General features: G+C 39.4%; 1 protein-coding gene across 1 annotated transcript; it reads left to right on the top strand.

Moving 5' to 3' along the window:
- The first annotated feature begins 15691 nt into the window (after positions 1–15691).
- Positions 15692–19294, top strand: DEFB132 (defensin beta 132). Its single transcript, XM_033185346.1, has 2 exons — positions 15692–16040; positions 17275–19294. Exons 1-2 carry the CDS (start codon positions 15983–15985, stop codon positions 17502–17504), a joined length of 288 nt encoding a protein of 95 aa, XP_033041237.1. The 5' UTR covers positions 15692–15982; the 3' UTR covers positions 17505–19294.
- Positions 19295–20072: the final 778 nt, after the last annotated feature.

The following is a 20072-nucleotide window of genomic DNA, read 5'->3' as shown; positions in this document are numbered from 1 at the left end:
GCAATCCCAAAAATCTAAAAGGAATAGAAATCAAATTAGCCTGTGTAATAAATGGGTTGTATAACCACACAAAGGACTATTTGAAATGACTTTCAAAGAGTAATTTGAGAATACTTCCTTATTGGAATATAGCCTAAAAACAGAAGAATTGCAAAATGTTTTTAATGTTTTCAGTAATCATATTGAGACTTTAATACATATATTGTGGGATAAAGGAAATGAATGGTGGTGTCACTGATAGAGATAAGAAATAAAAGTTTAGGTAAAAATTCTGTAATCCTAAATTTGAATTGGAATCTTATATTTTATTTTTAAAATACCTTTTTCTACCCCTGTCCACTGAAAAGCCCTAGAAATATTGACCAGCCTAGTGGAAATGATTCCCCTCTCACCCTGGATATTATCTATAAATATAATCTCCCAAAGTCTTATTGAAGAAATTGCTGTTTCTGAGCTTGAAGCAACTATACAAATGTACCTGGAAGATTTTACCATACTGGAAAAAAGCAACTTGCCAAAGACTGCTGAAGTCATGTCAAAAAAACAAAGAAGTCAACTTGAATAGGCTTTCTCTTGGCAAAGATGGGAAAATGTGAACCTTGATAAATAATTGCAAGCATTATTCACAGTAACCAAGGCATGTAATCAACCTAGGTGTCTATGGATGGATAAATATGTAAAGAAAATGTGATATACACAATGAAATATTATTCAGCCTTTGAAAAGAAGGAAATTCTGCCATTTGTGACAACACGGATGAACCTGGAGGACATTATGCTAAGTGAAATAAGCCAGACACAGGCAGGCAGATACTGCATGATCTCACCTATGTGTGGCATCTTAAAATGTCAAACTCATGGACACAGAGAGTAGGATGGTGGTTGCCAAAGGAGTTGAGGGAAATGAAGAAGTACTAGTCAAAGGGTACAAAGTTTCCGTTATGCAGGGTAAGTTCAGGAGTTTAATGCATAGCATGGGAACTACAGTTGATAATACTCTGTTGGATACTTGAAATTTGCTAAGAGTAGATCTTAAATATTCCTACCACAAAAAAAAAAATGGTGACTATGAGAGGTGATGACTGTGTTAATTAGCTTGATAGTGGTAATCATGTCACAATGTATATACCTATCAAAACATCACATTGTACATCTTAAATATGTACAATTATTATTTGTCAATTATACCTCAATAAAGCCAGAAACACAAAAAATAAAATAACTACAATTAATTGAAACATATCAAACATATCCAAAACGGATAAAGAAAGGTAAAGAATTTGGCCTGGCACAGTGGCTCACACTTGCAATCTCAGCACTTTGGGATGCCAAGGCGGGCGCATCACCTAAGGTCAGGAGTTTGAGATCAGCCTGGCCAATATAGCAAAACCCCATCTCTACTAAAAATACAAAAATTAGCCAGGCATGGTAGCGAGAGTCTGTAGTCCCAGCTACTACTCAGGAGGCTGAGATAGAGAATCACTGGAACCCAGAGGTGGAGGTTGCAGTGAGCTGAGATCACACCACTGTACTCCAGCCTGGGTGACAAAGTGAGACTCTGTCTCAAAAAAAAAAAAAAGGAGAGAAAGAAAGAAAAGTAAAGAATTTATCCTGGCTTTTCTGTAAAAACCGCACCTCAGAAGAACGAAATTATTGATAAGTAATTTTATCAGTAACTTTAGAAATATTTCCAGCTAATAAGTGAAGGAATAATAGCATTGAAACAAATCGCCATTTTGTAATCTCAGGTGAATTTATGAATCTAGGCAATGATCATTAATGGCTGAGAAAATCACAACAAAAGAACAATTAGACATTTGTGCCTCCTGATAGAAGTATACAATATCACCTTCAAAGCTGTTTTGCCAAAAAAGAAAAGAAAAAAAAAAAATCAAACCCAGATCTAATCAAGGCTCTCACTCTAACTCACATGCTCTAGGATATACCAAGGACAAAGGAAGATCATGAAATACCACCATGGGGATTCAATCAGCAAATTCTGAAATGCAACGTTATCCTTCACCCTGCTTGGCCTAAAAGTACAAAATAACATGAGGAAAAATTAGTTTCCAGAGCCAGTTATATTTTGAAAAATCATCAGAAAAGTGAGAATCAAGGATAGAATTTCTAGAAAGTTCCTTCCCCTAAACCTTCACACTTGCCTCAGTGTATATATGTGGCTATACCTCTGCTTGTCCCACTGATGGGCTGCCAGTCATTAAATTCAAGCACCAAGAGACAAACGCTTGAAAAAAAAAAGGCAGTCTAGGAGAAAGCAACAAGTTTTTTCATGTATTTTAACTTGGTTTTTCTCATAAAATGGTTTCTGAATGTTTCTTAGCTTTCAATGGGCAATAAATAACTTTTAGGGAAATAGATTTGAGCCAATCTGAGAAAGAGTTTGAGATGAAGAGAAGATTTTGCTGTCTATGAGGAGTGCATTAGGACAGAATCTCTCCAGGAAAAGGTCACCTGTGTTGACTGCCTTCATGAGGTGACATTTAAATAAAAGTACTTGTTCAGTTTTCATTGAAAGACATTAAAAGACATCGCCAAAAAAATTTTTTGGGAATGTGAGAAACTTTACTGCACAAATGATCATGTTTTGTCAAATAAGATAAAAAAACCACAACACACACACAAAAATGAAAAAACAGATGAAGGGGTAACATAAATTAAGAAACTCAAAAGACACATCTACCAATTACAATTTATGGATCATATCCATAAATTGTAAATTTTTTCAAAATTTGAAAAAATATACATTTGGGAAAAATATACATTTGGGAAAATATATATTTGGGAAAAAGTGCTGACTTCATATTTTATAATATGAAGCCATATTATAAAATATAATATGAAGGAAAATTAATATTTTATCAGATATGATAATGGTTTTAAGGATGTGTTTTTTGTTTGTTTGTTTGTTTTTTGAGACAGAGTCTCATTCTGTTGCCCAGACTAGACTGCAGTGGCACAATCGCGGCTCACTGCAACCTCTGCCTCTCGGGTTCAAGCGATTCTCATGCCTCAGCCTCTTGAGTAGCTGGGATTACAGGCATGCACCACCATACTTGATTGATATTTGTATTTTTTTTATTAGTAGAGATGGGCTTTCACCATGTTGGTTAGGCTGGTCTGGAACGTCTGGCCTCAATTGATCCGCCTGCCTCGGCCTCCCAAAGTGCTAGGATTATAGGTGTGAGCCACCACGCCCAGGCTAAGAATGTGTTTTTTAACTGTATATATTTAAAGTATACAATATGATGTGTGTGTGTGTGTATAGTGAAATAATTTCTATAGTCATGGAAATTAGCATATCCATCATCTCACAGCTACAATTTGTATGTATGTGTGGCAAGAGCACCTAAAAGCTACTCTTAGCAAAAATCCTGAATGCAATATATTATTCACTATTGTACATTAGACCTCTAGACTTGTTTCTCTTACGTATCTGCAACTTTGTGTCCTTTGATCCACATTTCCCCATTTCCTACCCCTCCACCACACCCCAGTAGTAACCACTTTATTCGCTATCTCTGCATTCGACTTTTTTTTCTATTTTTTTAATTCTTCATATAAGTGAGATCATGCAGCACTTCTCTTTCTGTGTCTGGTTTATTTCACTTAGTACAATGTCCCCTAGGTTCACTTGCATTGCCCCATATGGCAGATCTCCTTCATTTTTAGGGCTGAAAAATATTCCATTGTATATATACCGTAGTTTCTTTGCCCATTTATCCTACAATGAATACTTCAGTTGTTTCCTTCAATGAATACTTCAGTTGTTTCCATACCTTGGCTATTGTGAATAATGCTACAATGCACATAGGAGTATAGACATTTTATGAGGTGATGATTTCATTTCCTCTAGGTATATACCCAGAAGTGGAATTGCTGGGTCATATGGTAGTTCTATTTTTAATTTACTTAGGAAACTTCATACTGTTTTCCATAATGGCTCCACCAATCTACATTCCACCAAAACAGTATTCAGGTTCCTTAAGGGTATATTTTTCAAAAGGGTCATATCACCTAGAGATATCCATTAAAATATGTACAAAAGAAATCTTATAATATCAGGCATTTGCTTCAAAGGAGGGGAAATCCAAGAAGGGGAAAGTAAATTGGGTTGTATAAGAAACTAGACTGGCCATGAGTTAATGTTGAATTTGGATGATGAATACATGGGGGCTCATTATGTCATTGCTTGACTTTTATATACATTTAAATTGTTCAATAGTATGCATTAGTCCATTCTCACACTACTATAAAGACATACCTGAAATTGGCTAATTTATAAAGGAAAGAGGTTTAATTGTCTCACTGTTCTGCAGGGCTGGAGAGGCCTCAGGAAACTTACAATCATGATGGAAGGGGAAGCAAACACATCCTTCTTCACATGGTGGTAGCAAGGAAAAATGCAGCACAAAAAGGGGAAAAGCCCCTTATAAAACCATCAGATCTTGTGAGAACTCACACACTATCATGAGAACAGGATGGGGAAACCACTCTGTGATTCAATTATCTCCACCTGGTCCCTCCCACAAAACATGGGGATTATGGGAACTACAATTCAAGACGAGATTTGGGTGGTGACATAGCAAAATCATATCAAGTAATAAGTTGAAAATATCCTTTATATAAATAATGATAACACTGCATGGAAATAAAGAAAAATCTATAGGATGCAGCCTAACTGCTATTTACGATTTTTTAAACCCTAGATTAAATGCATATTTTTATAAATGGAAATAATTAATGAAGAACTGAGATGAAATCAAAATAGCAAACCATGCACATACACACACACACACACACACACACACACAATTTAGAGAAGTAAAACAATCTATCAGAAACATTGAAGAGTTCATGTGCATCAGTTAGTTCTTGCCACGTAACAAACCACACCAAAGTTTAGTAGCTTAAAGCAAAGTCATTTATATATGTCATAATTCTGTGAGTCATAAATTGAGGCTAGGCTCAGCTGAGAAGTTCTTTTCTTCACTTTTGGGCTCACACGTGTGAGGATTAATGCAAGCTGGCAGGTCTAGAGTGGAGTCCACTGGAATAGTCTGTCTTTGTTCCAAAAGGCTAGCTGGAGCTTGTTTTCCTGGCAACAGAGCAGAGTTCTGAGACAGCATGAGCATGCAAGGCCTCTTGAGACCCAAGCCTAGGTTCAGAACAGGAATCACTTCTGATACACTCTATTGGCCAAAATTAATCCCAAGTCCAGATCCAGGCTTGCTCAAAATAGTGATCCATCTCTTTGGCCCCAGTCTTCATAGTTCTGGTTATAAAAAAAAAAAAAAAAAAAAAAAAGGAAAGAAAGAAAGAAAGGCTGAGATAACATTGTTTTTTCCAATGATATAACCTAGAATTAATGAAGAGCTAAAATTAGTAAGTTTTCAAAAATACAAACACGTAAAATGTAAAACTGCTGAAAAGATAAGAAGAGATGAATAAATCTATAATTAAGACAGAAATCTTTAATGGGCCATAAGCCTCAGGAGTCCTCAAAGTAAACAAAAAATGCACAAGCATACTTATTTTAAAGGATTAAAAAGGTATTTTTAAAATCTTGATTTAATACACATGTAGAACTATTAACTAACAAAATAGATACATACAATTTTAAAGCACAGCTAAAAAATGGCTAAAAATTGATTATTATAATACATGTATATTTCAAATATTCCATAAGAAATCAATCCACTCATATAAACTAACCACAATATAACAACATTAGAATTTCGAAAAAAGGTATGTGTATACGAGATGGATTTTTTTTTTACCTTCTAAATAATTGTGGGTTAAAAAAACATAAAAACTACAAAATTTTGGAAATGAATCAAAATGAGAGCTCTACATATAAAATCTTCATGAAAATAGTTAAAGTAGAAATTAGATGAAAGATTTAAAGGCATTTACTAGAAAACAAGAAATTTTACATTGGCAAATTAAAAGCTAATTAAACTCAAAGTTAAATTTAGTTAATGAAACTCAAAAAGCTAACAGACCTGAACTTGCTCAGCAGCCTTATCTAAGATTCATCTATTTTACTGATCTTTTTCAAAGAAATAAGTTTTGTTTTTATTGATCAATGACTCTATGTTTTTGAAATTTTTATAATTTTCATTTATTACATTGACAAATTTTTTAAAATTATTAATGTGGTGCTGGCAATACACTTGTGAAGCATTTAGTTATTTATCCTTAAAATATATTAGTCCTTGGCAGAGTGCAGCGGCTCACGCCTGCAATCCCAGTACTTTGGGAGGCTGAGGTGGGCGGGTCACAAGGTCAAGAGATAGAGATCGTCCTGGCCAACATGGCAAAACCCTGCCTCTACTAAAAATACAAAAAATAGCCGGGCGTGGTAGCGCACGCCTGTAATCCCAGCTACTCAGGAGGCTGAAGCAGGAGAACTGCTTGAATCTGGGAGGCGGAGGTTGTAGTGAGCTGAGATCGTGCCATTGCACTCCAGCCTGGATGACAGAGCAAGACTCTGTCTCAAAAAAAAAAAAATTAATCCATGTGCACAGAGGCATAATCAGAAATAATCATGTCCATTTTTGGCCAGGCGCGGTGGCTCATGCCTGTAATCCCAGCACTTTGGGAGGCCAAGGCAGGTGGATAATCTGAGGTCAGGAGTTCGAGACCAGCCTAGACAACATGGTGAAACCTCGTCTCTACTGAAAATACCAAAACTAGCCTGGGATGGTGGCAGGAGCCTGTAATCCCAGCTACTTAGGGGCCTGAGGCAGGAGAATCACTTGAACCCAGGAGGCGGAGTTGGCAGTGAGCTGAGATGGTGCCATCACACTCCAGCTTGGGGGACAAGAGTGAGACAGTGAGACATCGTCTCAGAAAAAAAAAAAGAAAAAAAAATTTTTATTTTGTTTTTAAAAGGAAAAAATGGGCCAGGCACAGTGGCTCACACCTGTATCTCAGCATTTTGGGAGGCCGAGGCGGGTGGATCACCTGAGGTCAGGAGTTCAAGACTAGCCTGGCCATCATGGTGAAACTCCACCTCTACTAAAAATACAAAAATTAGCCAGAAGTGGTGGCACATGCCTGTAATCCCAGCTACTTAGGAGGCTGAAGCAGGAGAATCGCTTGAACCTAGGAGGCAGAGGTTTCAGTGAGCCAAGATCGTGCCATCATACTCCAGCCTGGGTGACAGAGCAAGACACTGTCTCAAAAAAAAAAGGAAAAATTGGAAAAATAAAGTACATGTAGTTTATGTGACAGAGGACTTTTAACTGAACCACACTACATCCATATATGTGAAGTTATGCAGCAATAGAAAAGAATAATGGACATTTATATTTTTAGATATAAAAAGAGCTGTTGAACCTATCACTGAAATTTTAAAAGGAAGCTGAAGAACAAATACAGTGTAATAAATTATTTGTTTTTTACAATTTAAGTGTAGAGTAAATGTGATCTTTTTTTGGTAGAAGTTCTATAGATTTTAATAAATATTTAGATTCATGTAACCACCACCACAAATAGGACTTACAACAGTTTCATCACCCTAAGAAAGAGTTCCCTGATGCTAACTCCTCTGTAGTCAAACCTTCACCCCACCCATAACCCCTGGCAACCACTGATCTATTTTCCATCACTGTAATTTTTCCTTTTCCAAGAATGTGACATAAATGGAATCACCTAGTATTTAACGTTTTGAGACCAGCTTCTCTCAGCATGTGATATGGCATGTATCTGTGTCTCCACCTAAATCTCATGTTGAATTGTAATCCCCAGTGTTGGAGGTAGAGCCTAGTGAGAGGCCATTGGATCATGGGGACAGATTTCTCATGAATGGTTCAGTACCATCCCCTTGGTACTGTCCTAAGGATAGTGAGCGAGTTCTGCGGAGATCTGGTTTAAGCATGGAGCACCTCCCCACTCTCTCTCTCTTGCTCCTGCTCTGGCTATGCCATGTGCCTGCTTAGCCTTCTGCCATGATTGTAAGTTTGCTGAAGCCTCCCCAGAAGCCGAGCAGATGCTAGCATCATGCTTCCTACACAGCCTGCCAAACAGTGAGTCAATTAAACCTCTTTTTTTTTTTTATAAATGACCCAGTCCCAGGTATATCTCTACAACAATGTGAGAACGACCTAATAATGGCATGTCTTTGAGATTCCTCCAAGTTCCTACCAGTATCAGTAACTCATTCCTTTTTACTGCTGAGCATGATTGTATTCTATGGATGTGGTACCTTTGTTTACCCATTCACTCACTGAAGGGCATTTGGGTTGTTTCCAGCTTTTGGCTATCACAAATAAAGTTTCTTTGATGGCCAGGCATGGTGACTCACCCCTGTAATCCCAACACTTTGGGAGGCCGAGGTGGGAGTATCGCTTGAGGTCAAGAGTTCGGGACCAGCGTGGCCAAAATAGTGAAACCCTGTCTCTACTAAAAGCACAAAAATTAGCTGGGCATGGTGGCACACATCTGTAGTCCCAGCTACTTGGGAGGCTGAGGCAGGAGAATCGCTTGAACCCGGGAGGTGGAGGTTGCAGTGAGCCAAGATTGCACCACTGCACTCCAGCCTGGGCAATAGAAAGAGACTCTGTCTCAAAAACAAATAAATAAAGAAAAATAAAGTTGATATGAGCAGTTTTTACAGATGTTTGTGTGACCGTAAGTTTTTGTTTCACTAGGGTTAATACCAGGTTTAGGATTGCTAGGTCCTGAGGTACATGTATGTTTACCTTTCAAATAAACTGACAAACCATTTTCTAAAGTGACTGCAATTTCCAGTTATCCTGCAACCTCATCAGCAATTGGTGTTGTCAGAAACTTTTTATTTTCGTAATTTTGATCAATGTGCACAATTGTTTTTAAAATTCACAAAATTAAAAGAAAATATATTGTGCACTATTTGTGTAATTAAAGCAAAACACAAACACATAAAAGGAAGATAAAAATAAGAAACTAATTCAAGAAACTAAAGAAAGAAAAAACTAACTTTTTAAAATTAGAATAAAGACATATACATGTAATAGGGATAGTTTGAAACACTTCCAAATACCTGCTTTGAGCCAACAACAATCAGATAGCGTGAGGGCAATACAAATTAAATATGAGACTTCTCTCCCCGTTAAAAATAAGGAAAGAGACTTACCCAACCGCCCCCCCCACCCACTCTTCTCTTTCTCTGTCTCTTTGAAATGTATGTAAATCTTTTTAAAATGTAAATAGCCCTCTAGCCAGTTTTACAACCCAGGAATATCTTTCTCAAATACCTAGGAGCCATCTCTTTGAAATGTAAGCATCCAGAAAGATAGTGCTCCTATCTCTGAATTTATATGTGTGGGTAGGACTCTAACTTTGGCAAGTTCCTTGCTCCAAGTTACAAAACCACCTCCTGTCACAAGGATGTGAGAATTTTATTTTTCCTTTGGTTAAAGCCAACTAGCGAAAACAGATGGCCACTCCAACTATCAGGTGAACCTAAACTATGTGTATGTCAAATGGTACTTCTAAGTTCTCCTATTTGAGAACCAGTTATTGTTTGTCTTGAGAGCATATCTGTAATGGGTTTTTATCTTCTTCAGGATATAAACAAGTAGGATTTCTTTTTGTCTTTGCAGACTCTTAGTGAATTGCCTGTGATGTGCATCACATTCTGGTTCAATGCTTATTCAATGGCAATTGTTTTCTTTCTCTGCTACCTTTGTGGAGAGGTTTTCTAGGTTAAGAGAAGATTTTGTTTTTAATTATATTTCCCCCACAATAGCAAACACATCCCCAACCCCCCCCCCCCCCCCACACACACACACACACTACAGGTAATTAGACAGGCCTGAGCAGGGCAGGAGAGGGCTCTTCCCCCACCCACTATGAATGTCAGTGATGGTTCTGAAATTATCACATTGACTCTCTAAAAGTGATAAATTGGGCAGCACAGTGGCTCATGTCTGTAATCCCAGCACTTTGGGAGGTCGAGGTGGACAGATCCCTTGAGGTCTGGAGTTCAAAACTAGCCTGACCAACATGGTAAAAACCCAATCTCTACTAAAAATATAAAAAGTAGCTGAGCATGGCAGTGGACACCTGCAATCCCAGCTACTCAGGAGGCTGAGGCAGGAGAATCGCTTGAACCCAGAAGGTGGAGGTTTCAGCAAGCCAAGATTGCCCCACTGCAGTCCAACCTGGGCAACAGAGTGAGGCTTTGTCTCAAAATAAATACATAAGTAAAATAAGTGAGAACATATGATACTTATCTTTCTGTGTCTGACTTGCTTCACTTAAGATAATGGCTTCCAGTTCCTTCCATGTTGCTGCAAAAGACATTTCATTCTTTTTGTGGAGGACTCATATTCCATTGTGTATATAGACCATAATTTCTTTATCCAATCATCTATTGATGGACAATCAGTTGATTCCATATCTTTGCCATCATGAATAATGCTGTAATAAACATACAAGTGCAGATATATTTTGATGTGATTATTTCTTTTCCTTTGGGTAGATACCTAGTAGTAGGATTGCTGGATCAAAATGGCAGGTGCCTGTAATACCAGCTACTCGAGAGGTTGAGGCAGGGGAATCGCTTGAAACTGGGAGGTGGAGGTTTCAGTGAGCCGAGATCGTGCCACTGCACTCCAGCCTGGATGAGAGAGCAAGACTCTGTCTCAAGAAAGAAAAAAACAATGCTGGGTGATTATCCTTATATGCATTTCCTGGATGAGCCATTTTTAAAATTATTTTTTGTTGGAAATTTCCCTGCAGAGCTGTTGCACATTGTGGGGGGTTAACCCCCAGACACTCCCACGAGGCCCCAGTCACCCAGGGGTGCCTTTGGCTGGGAGGAGCTGAAAAACTCAGTCTCTTATTTATCTATGAAAACAACAGTTCAGTTCCTCACACAAATGCACACAGATAAACCAAATTTAGACAGATTTTAGGAGAAAAAGCAATCAAGAATTCCTTTTAGAATGCATCTCCCAACTAGAATTAGGATCCTTAAACAACAACTTCTTAGGAGAAAACCAGCTCAGAATAAATCAAGGACCGTTAACCAAAGGGAGGTCTGGGGCTCAGGAGGACTTACCAGTTCCACCAAAGAAGCTCGAAGCTTCAATGGGCCCCCTGCTGGTGGTACCTTAGCTCTGGTTTTGGGCAACTCTTTTAGGGTCCTGAGTCTTCTCTGAGGCCTCATGTGTTTGGGCACCAAATTATTGTTGACGAAAAGTGCCAAACTCTGTAAAATATTTTAAGAGATTTATTCTGAGCCAAATATGAGTGACCATGGCCCGTGACACAGCACTCAGGAGGTCCTGAGAACATGTGCCCAAAGTGGTCAGGGTACAGCTTGGTTTTGTATATTTTAGGAAGGCATGAGACATCAATCAAATACCTTTAAGAAATACATTGGTTATTTGGAAGTCCCCACGGGGCGGAGGACGGGGACTTAAAAGCTACAGGTAAATTTAAATATTTTCTGGTTGACAATTGGTTGAGTTTATCTGAAGACCTGGGATCAATGGAAAGGAATGTTCAGGTTAGCATAAAGGATTGTGGAGTCCAACTTTTATTGTGCGGAGAAATCTCTCAGATAGCAGACTTCAGAGAGAGAGAGCAGATTGTAACATGTTTCTTATCAGACCTAAAAGGGTGCCTGGCTCTTAGCTGATTATCTCCTGGATCTGGAGAGGAAGGGGGAAAAAAGGGCGGGGGAGAGGCGAGGGATTCTCTATAGAAAGTGAATTTTTTCCACAAAAGATTTTGTAGGGCAATTTCAAAGATGGCAAGGCAATATATTTTGTGGTAAAATACTGTAATTTTTTTTTTTTTTTTTTTTTTGAGACAGAGTCTCACTCAGTCGCCCAGGCTGGAGTGCAGTGGTGCGATCTCCGCTCACTGCGAGCTCCGCCTCCCGGGTTCACGCCATTTTCCTGCCTCAGCCTCCCGAGTAGCTGGGACTACAGGTGCCCGCCACCACGCCCGGCTAATTTTTTGTGTTTTTGCTAGAGACGAGGTTTTACCGTGTTAGCCAGGATGGTCTCGGTCGCCTGACCTCATGATCCGCCCACCTCGGCCTCCCAAAGTGCTGGGATTACAAGTGTGAGCCACCTAACCTGGCCAAGACATTGTGATTTTCTTCCTTGTTATGCCAGATCAGATTGAAAACTAAGTCACAATATGCAGGGTCAAATAAAACCCATCTGATAAGAATTTATGGTTTGTAGGGCATAACTCCCTAGATCCCTTAGGTAGGAATTTGGGCAAGATAAAAAATCAGAGTTTAGTCCTCAATTCCTTAAGATAAATCTCTTTCTATCTCTCTCTCTCTATCTCATATCTCCATCCTATTTTCTGGAAAACTCTGACTAATGCAATAAATTAAAGAGACAAAACACAGGATACAATATCTTAAACAACAAAATACTATTCAGCCATAAAAAAGAATGAAATCCTGTCATTCATGGCAACATGGATGAGCTAGAGCAGTGGTCCCCAACCTTTTAGGCACCAGGCACTGGTATAGTGGAAGACAATTTTTCCATGGTTGGAAGGGAGTGGGAGGATGGTTTTCGGATGAAACTGTTCCATCTCAGACCATCAGGCAGTAGTTAGATTCTCATAAGGAGTGTGCAACCTAGATCCCTCACATGTGCAGTTCACAATAGGGTTTGTGCTCCTGTAAGAATCTAACGCTTCTGTGCATCTGACAGGAGACAGAGCTCCAGGGTAATGCTCACCTGCCACTCACCTCCTGCTGTGCTCCCAGTTCCTAACAGGCCATGGCCCCCTACCAATCTACAGCCCAGGGGTGGGGACCCCTGGCCTAGAGGACATTATGTTCAGTGAGATAAGTCAGGCACAGTAATACAAATGCTGCACATTCTCACTTATCTGTGGTAACTAAAAAAGTTGAGCTTAACAGGCCAGGTGCTGTGGCTCACACCTGTAATCCCAGCACTTTGGGAGGCCAAGGCGGGCAGATCACCTGAGGCGAGGAGTTTGAGACAAGTGCCCTTTCTCCTAGGAGCTGAAAAAAGACCTATCTCTACTAAAAATATAAAAATTAGCTGGGTGTGGTGGCAGGTGCCTGTAATCCCAGCTACTCAGGAGGCTGAGGCAGGAGAATCGCTTGAACCTGGGAGACAGAGATTGCAGTGAACCAAGTTTGCACCACTGCACTCCAGCCTGGGAGACAGGGCGAGACTCCATCTCAAAAAAAAAAAAAAAAAAAAAAGTTGAGCTTACAGAAGTAGAGAGTAAAACAATGTAGCAGGTAGAAGGGGATACAGAGAAGTTGGTTAACAAATACAAAATCACAGCTAGATAGGAGGAATAAGTTCTAGGGTTCTGTAGCTCTGTAGGGTGACTGTAGCCAACATCGTTTATTGCATATTTTCAAACAGCTAGAAGAGAGGATTTTGAATGTTCTCACACAAAGAAATGAGAAATGTTTGAGGTACCCTGATTTGATCATTACACATTGTGTACATGTATTGAAATATCACTCTGTATCCCATAAATATGTATAATTATTATGTCAATTAAAAATAAAATTTTTAATTAAAAAATACATTTTAAAAATCAATACAATATCTGACCTGACACTGCAATCTCAACTGAAGGAGGAAATGAATGCTATAAAAGGCATTATTAGGTCAACTGGCAAATTGGAATACAGATAGATAGATAGATAGATAGATAGATAGATAGATAGATAGATGATAGACTAGATAAAAGTGGTGTCCATTTAAATTTATGGAACTAATAACTGTAGTGTCATACAGAAGAATATCCCTATTCTTAGGAAATACACACTGAACTATTTGGGAGTAAAAGGTCACGATAATATAAGGCAATGAACATATAACTTATGCTTAATAGATTCAAAAAAGAAAATATACAAAGAGAGAGAGAGACTAATTAGAGAGACTAATATATATATATATATATATATATATATATATATCTATAGATACAGAGAGGTGGGGCAAATGGTAAAGCAAGAAAGACAAAATGTCAACAATAGGCAAATCTCAGGGGAGCTGGGAAAAGGGTATTGTACAATTTGTATTTTGTAGCTGGTATGTTTTAAATTATTTTTAAATGAAAAGATTTTTTAATAGGTTGAGGAAATTGGAGTGACTTACATTTATGACATCCAATGGACTGTGCATGCTGTATGGAAACAAGGAGAAAATAAATGGCATCACTGCTTAACAAGTGAAGGGTAAAAAGACAATTAACTGATTGAAGACTATGCACAGAAACACAAAAGCCTTTGCTTCTGTGGTTGTAGGTTTACCAAAGGCACAAAGGGGGTTGTATATATTTTAGGATTATAATTTACATAACTTCATTGGAACAATTACAGATTTTAAGATATTTTTACAAATCTGAGCGACTGTAAAGACTGCTAAAGTCTTGGGACATATTCTTACCAAATCCCGGATCTTGTTTTGTTTTGTTTTGTTTTGTTTTGTTTTGTGCCTGCAATCAAACCAGGTTTTTTAGACCAAGAAAACGTGAGAAGCTAGAGTTGCTCTACTCAGTTGACCCAAACCAGGACTCCTGAGATTATTCCCTTATACGACAGGCACCACATCCGAGAAAGGATTCTGGAAAAGTGAGCTGGAACACAAAAGAACTGTCTCGACGAAAAACACAGTCCAAAGGACGCCACTGTGGGGAGGAAAACACAAAATATTTCTTGAGAAGAACATGGAGATGGCAAAGTCTCCAACCTCCAGAAACCTTAAACTCTAGGGGAAGAAAGCAAAAATTTAGGGGCAAGAGTATTCATATTAAAATTCAAACAATAAGTAGTTTTTCTATAAACTATCTTTTTTTCTGATGGTGAAAGTACACACAATCATTCTCTCCAAACTCAGACATTTTAGACAAATAAATGATAGAGAAAGAGAGAGAGATGATAGATAGATAGATAGATAGATAGATAGATATACATACTATGTACATATATACTTACATATGTTGGTACATAGATGTTTCTTTATCAAAGATTAAGTTATTCCAGATGCATATCTTGTAGCCTACATTTTTATACTTTTTCATCATTTTTAATAACTGCATACTGCGGCCGGGCGCGGTGGCTCAAGCCTGTAATCCCAGCACTTTGGGAGGCCGAGACGGGCGGATCACGAGGTCAGGAGATCGAGACCATCCTGGCTAACACGGTGAAACCCCGTCTCTACTAAAAATACAAAAAACTAGCCGGGCGAGGTGGCGGGCGCCTGTAGTCCCAGCTACTCGGGAGGCTGAGGCAGGAGAATGGCGTAAAACCCGGGAGGCGGAGCTTGCAGTGAGCTGAGATCCGGCCACTGCACTCCAGCCCGGGCGAAAGAGCAAGACTCCTTCTCAAAAAAAAAAACAAACAAAAAAAAAAACTGCATACTGCTCTATTATATGCTATATTTTCTGTATTAGATTAGATCCATGTTTTATCACCATTTAGGTGGCTTTTGGTTTTCTGTTACTGTAATGTTGAGATAAACCTCTTTATGTACTTGTTCAATTATTCCCATTAAACAAAAGCCCAAGGTGCAAAGTTTCTGAGTAAAGAAAATTGGCACATTTTAAGGCTTCTGATGTATATTGCCAAATTGTGCTAAAAAGAAAAACTCTACCAATTAACACTTCCAGCAACAATGTCAAGAGAATGCTCGTTTCCCTACATCTCACCAACACTGGCTGGAATGCATAGCTTTAGAGATGAATGCTGGGAACCGATGCACTCTTTGCTCTACCTCTCCCCCTCCTAACAGTCTAGAACACAGGAGCTCAATAAATCAATCCAGGCTCCAGTCCAGTAGACATTCTGATCTAATCTGACTGCTCTGGGTAACAGAAAAGTCTCCCTTGGTTCACTGCCCAGTATCCTGGCGTCATGAGAATCCTATAAAGGCAGTAGCTCCAGGCACATTACAGAGGGACCCAACTCCACTAAACCACCACCAGCTCCCCAAGTCACCCCTTCAGCCATGAAGTTCCTGTTCCTGGTCTGGGCAGCCCTTGGATTCCTGACCCAAGTGATCCCAGGTAAACTGGATAAACAGGAGGAAGGGAGAACTGGGAACAAGGAACACTAGCAGATCTGGTTGCTCTGGTGCTAGATGAACCAGGTTGGGTGGAGGCAGGGCTCACTCCACTAGTTCCAGTCTAAGATAGAGGTCTCCTAACAACCACCACTAGCCTTGATATCCCACACCCAAACACCACCCTATATAACCTTTATAAAAATTTGTTTTCTATTCTAAAATGATAGTCACCCTCAACCTGAACCAAAATATCTTCTTTCAATGTATGTGAGCTCCTTTTATCTAACCTCCCAAGACACACTGAAGGCTTCTGTCATCACCATGTGCATCCACTGAAATCAGCCCTGGGTTGGAGCTCAAAGAAGATATTGAGCCTAGAAGGAAAAGATTGAGGTTGCCATCCCTATGCTCAGCAGAAAGCTGGCAGGTGGGGGATGGAAGTAGACCTCTTAGAGGGCTAGTTCCCACAGGATGGTAAGCAATGGGTTCAGCTCAAACCCTGGGGCTAGGAGATAATGCAGGGTCAGAAAGAGACAGACAGATACACAGAGAGCAGGGAGAGAGAGATCAGAGGAGGGCCAGGCAATGGAGGCGAAGAAAGCCAGAGAGGCCTGAGGGTGCTCGAAGAGGCCCCTGCTGTGAGCCAATGGCAGACACAGAGCACTGAGGTAAACAGATTTTACCAGAGGGTGAAATGGTGCCCAGCACTGTGTGAATGCAAAAATGCCCTGTCATTAGTAACCATTATTTTCTTTTTAATGGTTTTGGAGAATGATTTGACTCCTCCCACTTTGCCCCAGGTTGACTGATATTTACAGTTTTAGAGTCTATGAAAAGAAGTAAGGCAGAAACACCTTAAAAGGGAGCCTGTGGTTTGAGTGAGAATAGCCCCATTTCTCCCTTTTGAGTATCCAAGCTCCTCCCTGACCAGGAAGACCTGGCTCGCCACCCCTGTTTTTACCCATACATCTTATTCTGCAGTATCAAATTTAGCAAAAAGCTTCAAAGATGCAGATACTGGCAAAGAAGAAGAGCTCCTCAGACAGAGTTCCCCAAGGCCATCAATCCAGGAAAATTCTGTCTCCTCCTCACTGGGTTTCCCAAGTCTCATTTGCACAACATCCTAAGGATACATCTCAGAACAGAAAGCCAAACACTCCCATCTGGCGCTGACGGGTTAGCAGTCCTGTGCTGCTTCTAACCACGACTTCTCTTTCTTGTCCTCTCCCATACAGCCAGTGGGGGTGGGTCAAAATGTGTGAGTGACACCCCAGGATACTGCAGGACACATTGCCACCGGGAGGAGACAGCATTGTTCATGTGCAACTCTTTCAGAAAATGCTGCATCAACTACTCCTTCCTGCCGAAGCCTGACCTACCACAGCTCATCGGTAACCACTGGCAATCAAGGAGAAGAAACACACAAAGGAAAAACAAGAAGCAACAAACGACCGTAACATCATAATAACCACTCCTATCACCTCCACCAACTCAAAGAAATATCATTTCCGCAGTTCCAGTTCCTCCTACATTGTTAAGAACTAGCCAAGTCTCCTCCTTATGGGGCACATATCTATAGCCAACCCCAGAACTTCTGTCTTCTATCATTCTGTCATTCATCTAATAACTAATTTGGAGTTTGTATCTATCTGATGAGAACAATCATCATGCAGACTCGTCCACAGGGGATCTGTCAGTTTGGGTCCTCCAAATGAAAAATGCCAAGACAGAATTAGACATGCGAAAGATTGACTGGGAGAACACACCTCTGATGGACAAAGGTGAGAGAGAGCAACCACAGGCAGGGAGAACCTTCAGACTGCAGTGTTGACCTAATACGTATCAAAGGAGAGAGGGATAGAGGAGGACTGAATAGAAGGAGACTGAGACTGCAGCTCTAAGAAAGTCTCAGCCAAACAGATGGGGAGGCCCAAAGCAAGGCTTGCCCCTCAGAGGAGCTCACACAGGGCAGGAATAGCCAGGTTCTCATATCCCAGGGGTTCAATCTTTGGCTGAGAACAGCCCCTGGAGAACATGGGGTGACGGCTACCATTGGTCTGGAAGTATGACAGCTTGAGGCTGTCCACCAACTATCCCCCTGAAGCAAGTTCTCTTGAAAGGAAACCTGAACGGTGCTGCCATGGAGTATAAGGAGGAAGAGAAAGGAGCTAAAAATCTAGGTTTGCCCAGCTAGGTAGATTGACTTGTGAGGTATTTATTTATTCATTTGAGTAACAAAGCAGACAGAATACATAGCCACCATTGGTAGTACACCCCGAAAGCAAGGAAGGCATGATGCTGGTGACTCAAACGTATCTACCCATGGTGTAAAATTGGCATAATCCTCCTGGGAAGCTATGCAGAAATAAGCACAGAGAAGCAGAACTCTACTTGTTTAATCCACTAAACATTACTTCTGGAAATTGGTTCATCATAAATTATCCAAGAGAAGTAAAAAGTTATAGGCACAAAGGTTTTCCCATATAATATTATTTAAAATGCTGAGAAAATGAAAAAATCTAAATGGTGAAATATTATATACTAATGCCATCTATAAATACAAACAAATAGAATGCTTATAGAATAATGGAACATAATAATATTATTCAAAATTGCATTTATGCTGTAGTTGTCAAAATTGTCTCCTTATATGATACGAAAATCATTAAAATTATGACTTTTTTGTTTGGTTGGAAATCAGAATTACACATAAATTTCCTCTTACAGTTTGATGCCCATTAGTTTTATATAATATTTATCTGACAGGTACTAACTTCTATTTGAGAAGAACAGACCAAAACACTCAGGCCTAAATAATTAAAAGCAGTCCTAAAAACTAGCAAACCAGATAAGAAAAGATGTTAATGCCTATTCCCTAACTTATATCTTAGACCAAAATTAATTCTAGATGGTTTTAAAATGACAGTGTAGAAGTAAAGTATTAAAAGATTGTGTGGTCAAATATTCAATTTAAGAGCAAGGAAATTCTTATAAATATAACAATAGAGGCAGAACTCATGTAAGATTAATTGATTAGGTGGCATTAAATATTAAGTTCTTGTGTATGTCAAAAGGTATCATTTTGAAATTCATCCATCTTACTGGGTATTGCAGGAATTAATTCCTTTTTGTTTATAAATACTCTTCTGTCATATGAATAGTATTTATTTATACACTGATTTGTTGATGGACATTTGGGTTGTTCCCAGTTTATGGTTATTACAAATAAAGCTTCTATGAACATTTATGTACAAATCTTTGTATGGATATATGCTTTCATTTCCCTAAGGTACATACCTAGGATTGGAATGTCTGAATCATATGGTAGGAGAATGTTTAGCTTTTTTTTTTTTTTTTTTTTTTGGGATGGAGTTTCGCTCTTGTTGCCCAGGCTGGAGGGCAATGGCGCAATCTCAGCTCACTGCAACCCTCGCCTCCCGAGTTCAAGTGATTCTCCTGCCTCAGCCTCCTGAGTAGCTGGGATTACAGGCATGCACCACCAAGCCCGGCTAATTTTTATATTTTTGGTAGAGACGGGGTTTCTCCATGTTGGTCAGGCTGGTCTGGAACTCCCGACCTCAGATGATCCGTCCACCTTGGCCTCCCAAAGTGCTGAGATTACAGGCTTGAGAATGTTCAGCTTCTTAAGGAAATACAAAATTGTTTTCCAAAATGGTTGTGCCAATGGATGTGCCCATCAGCAGTATGTGAAAGTTCCCGCTGTTCTTCATCCTCACCAGCATGTGATAGAGTCAGTCTTTTGCATTTTCATCATTCTAATAGATGTGTAGTGGTATTTCATTATGCTTTCAATTTGCATTTTTAATAACTAGTTACCAAAAAAGTATATTCTGTATGATTCTATTTACATAAAGTTCTTAAAATTCTTTTAAAATGACATAAAATGATTTAAAATAGAAAGTAAGAATCTAACGACAGAAAGCAAATCACTGCTTGTCCGGGGATGTGAAAGGTGCATGGAGAGGGCTGAAAGAATGTAAAGGGACCAGAGGACACTTTGAGGGGTGATCAG

This window comes from Trachypithecus francoisi, unplaced genomic scaffold (genome assembly GCF_009764315.1).
Source record: "Trachypithecus francoisi isolate TF-2019V2 unplaced genomic scaffold, Tfra_2.0 Lachesis_group21, whole genome shotgun sequence".
Classification (NCBI taxonomy): domain Eukaryota; kingdom Metazoa; phylum Chordata; class Mammalia; order Primates; family Cercopithecidae; genus Trachypithecus; species Trachypithecus francoisi.
Note: the sequence above shows the minus strand (reverse complement) of the source record. Positions and strands in the feature narration are given on the sequence as shown.

Coding starts and splice junctions, on each gene's coding strand:
- DEFB132 (XM_033185346.1), top strand. CDS start 15,983: ATGAAGTTCCTGTTCCTGGTCTGGGCAGCCCTTGGATTCCTGACCCAA. Junction 16,041..17,274: donor CCTGACCCAAGTGATCCCAG/GTAAACTGGATA, acceptor TCTCCCATACAG/CCAGTGGGGGTGGGTCAAAA.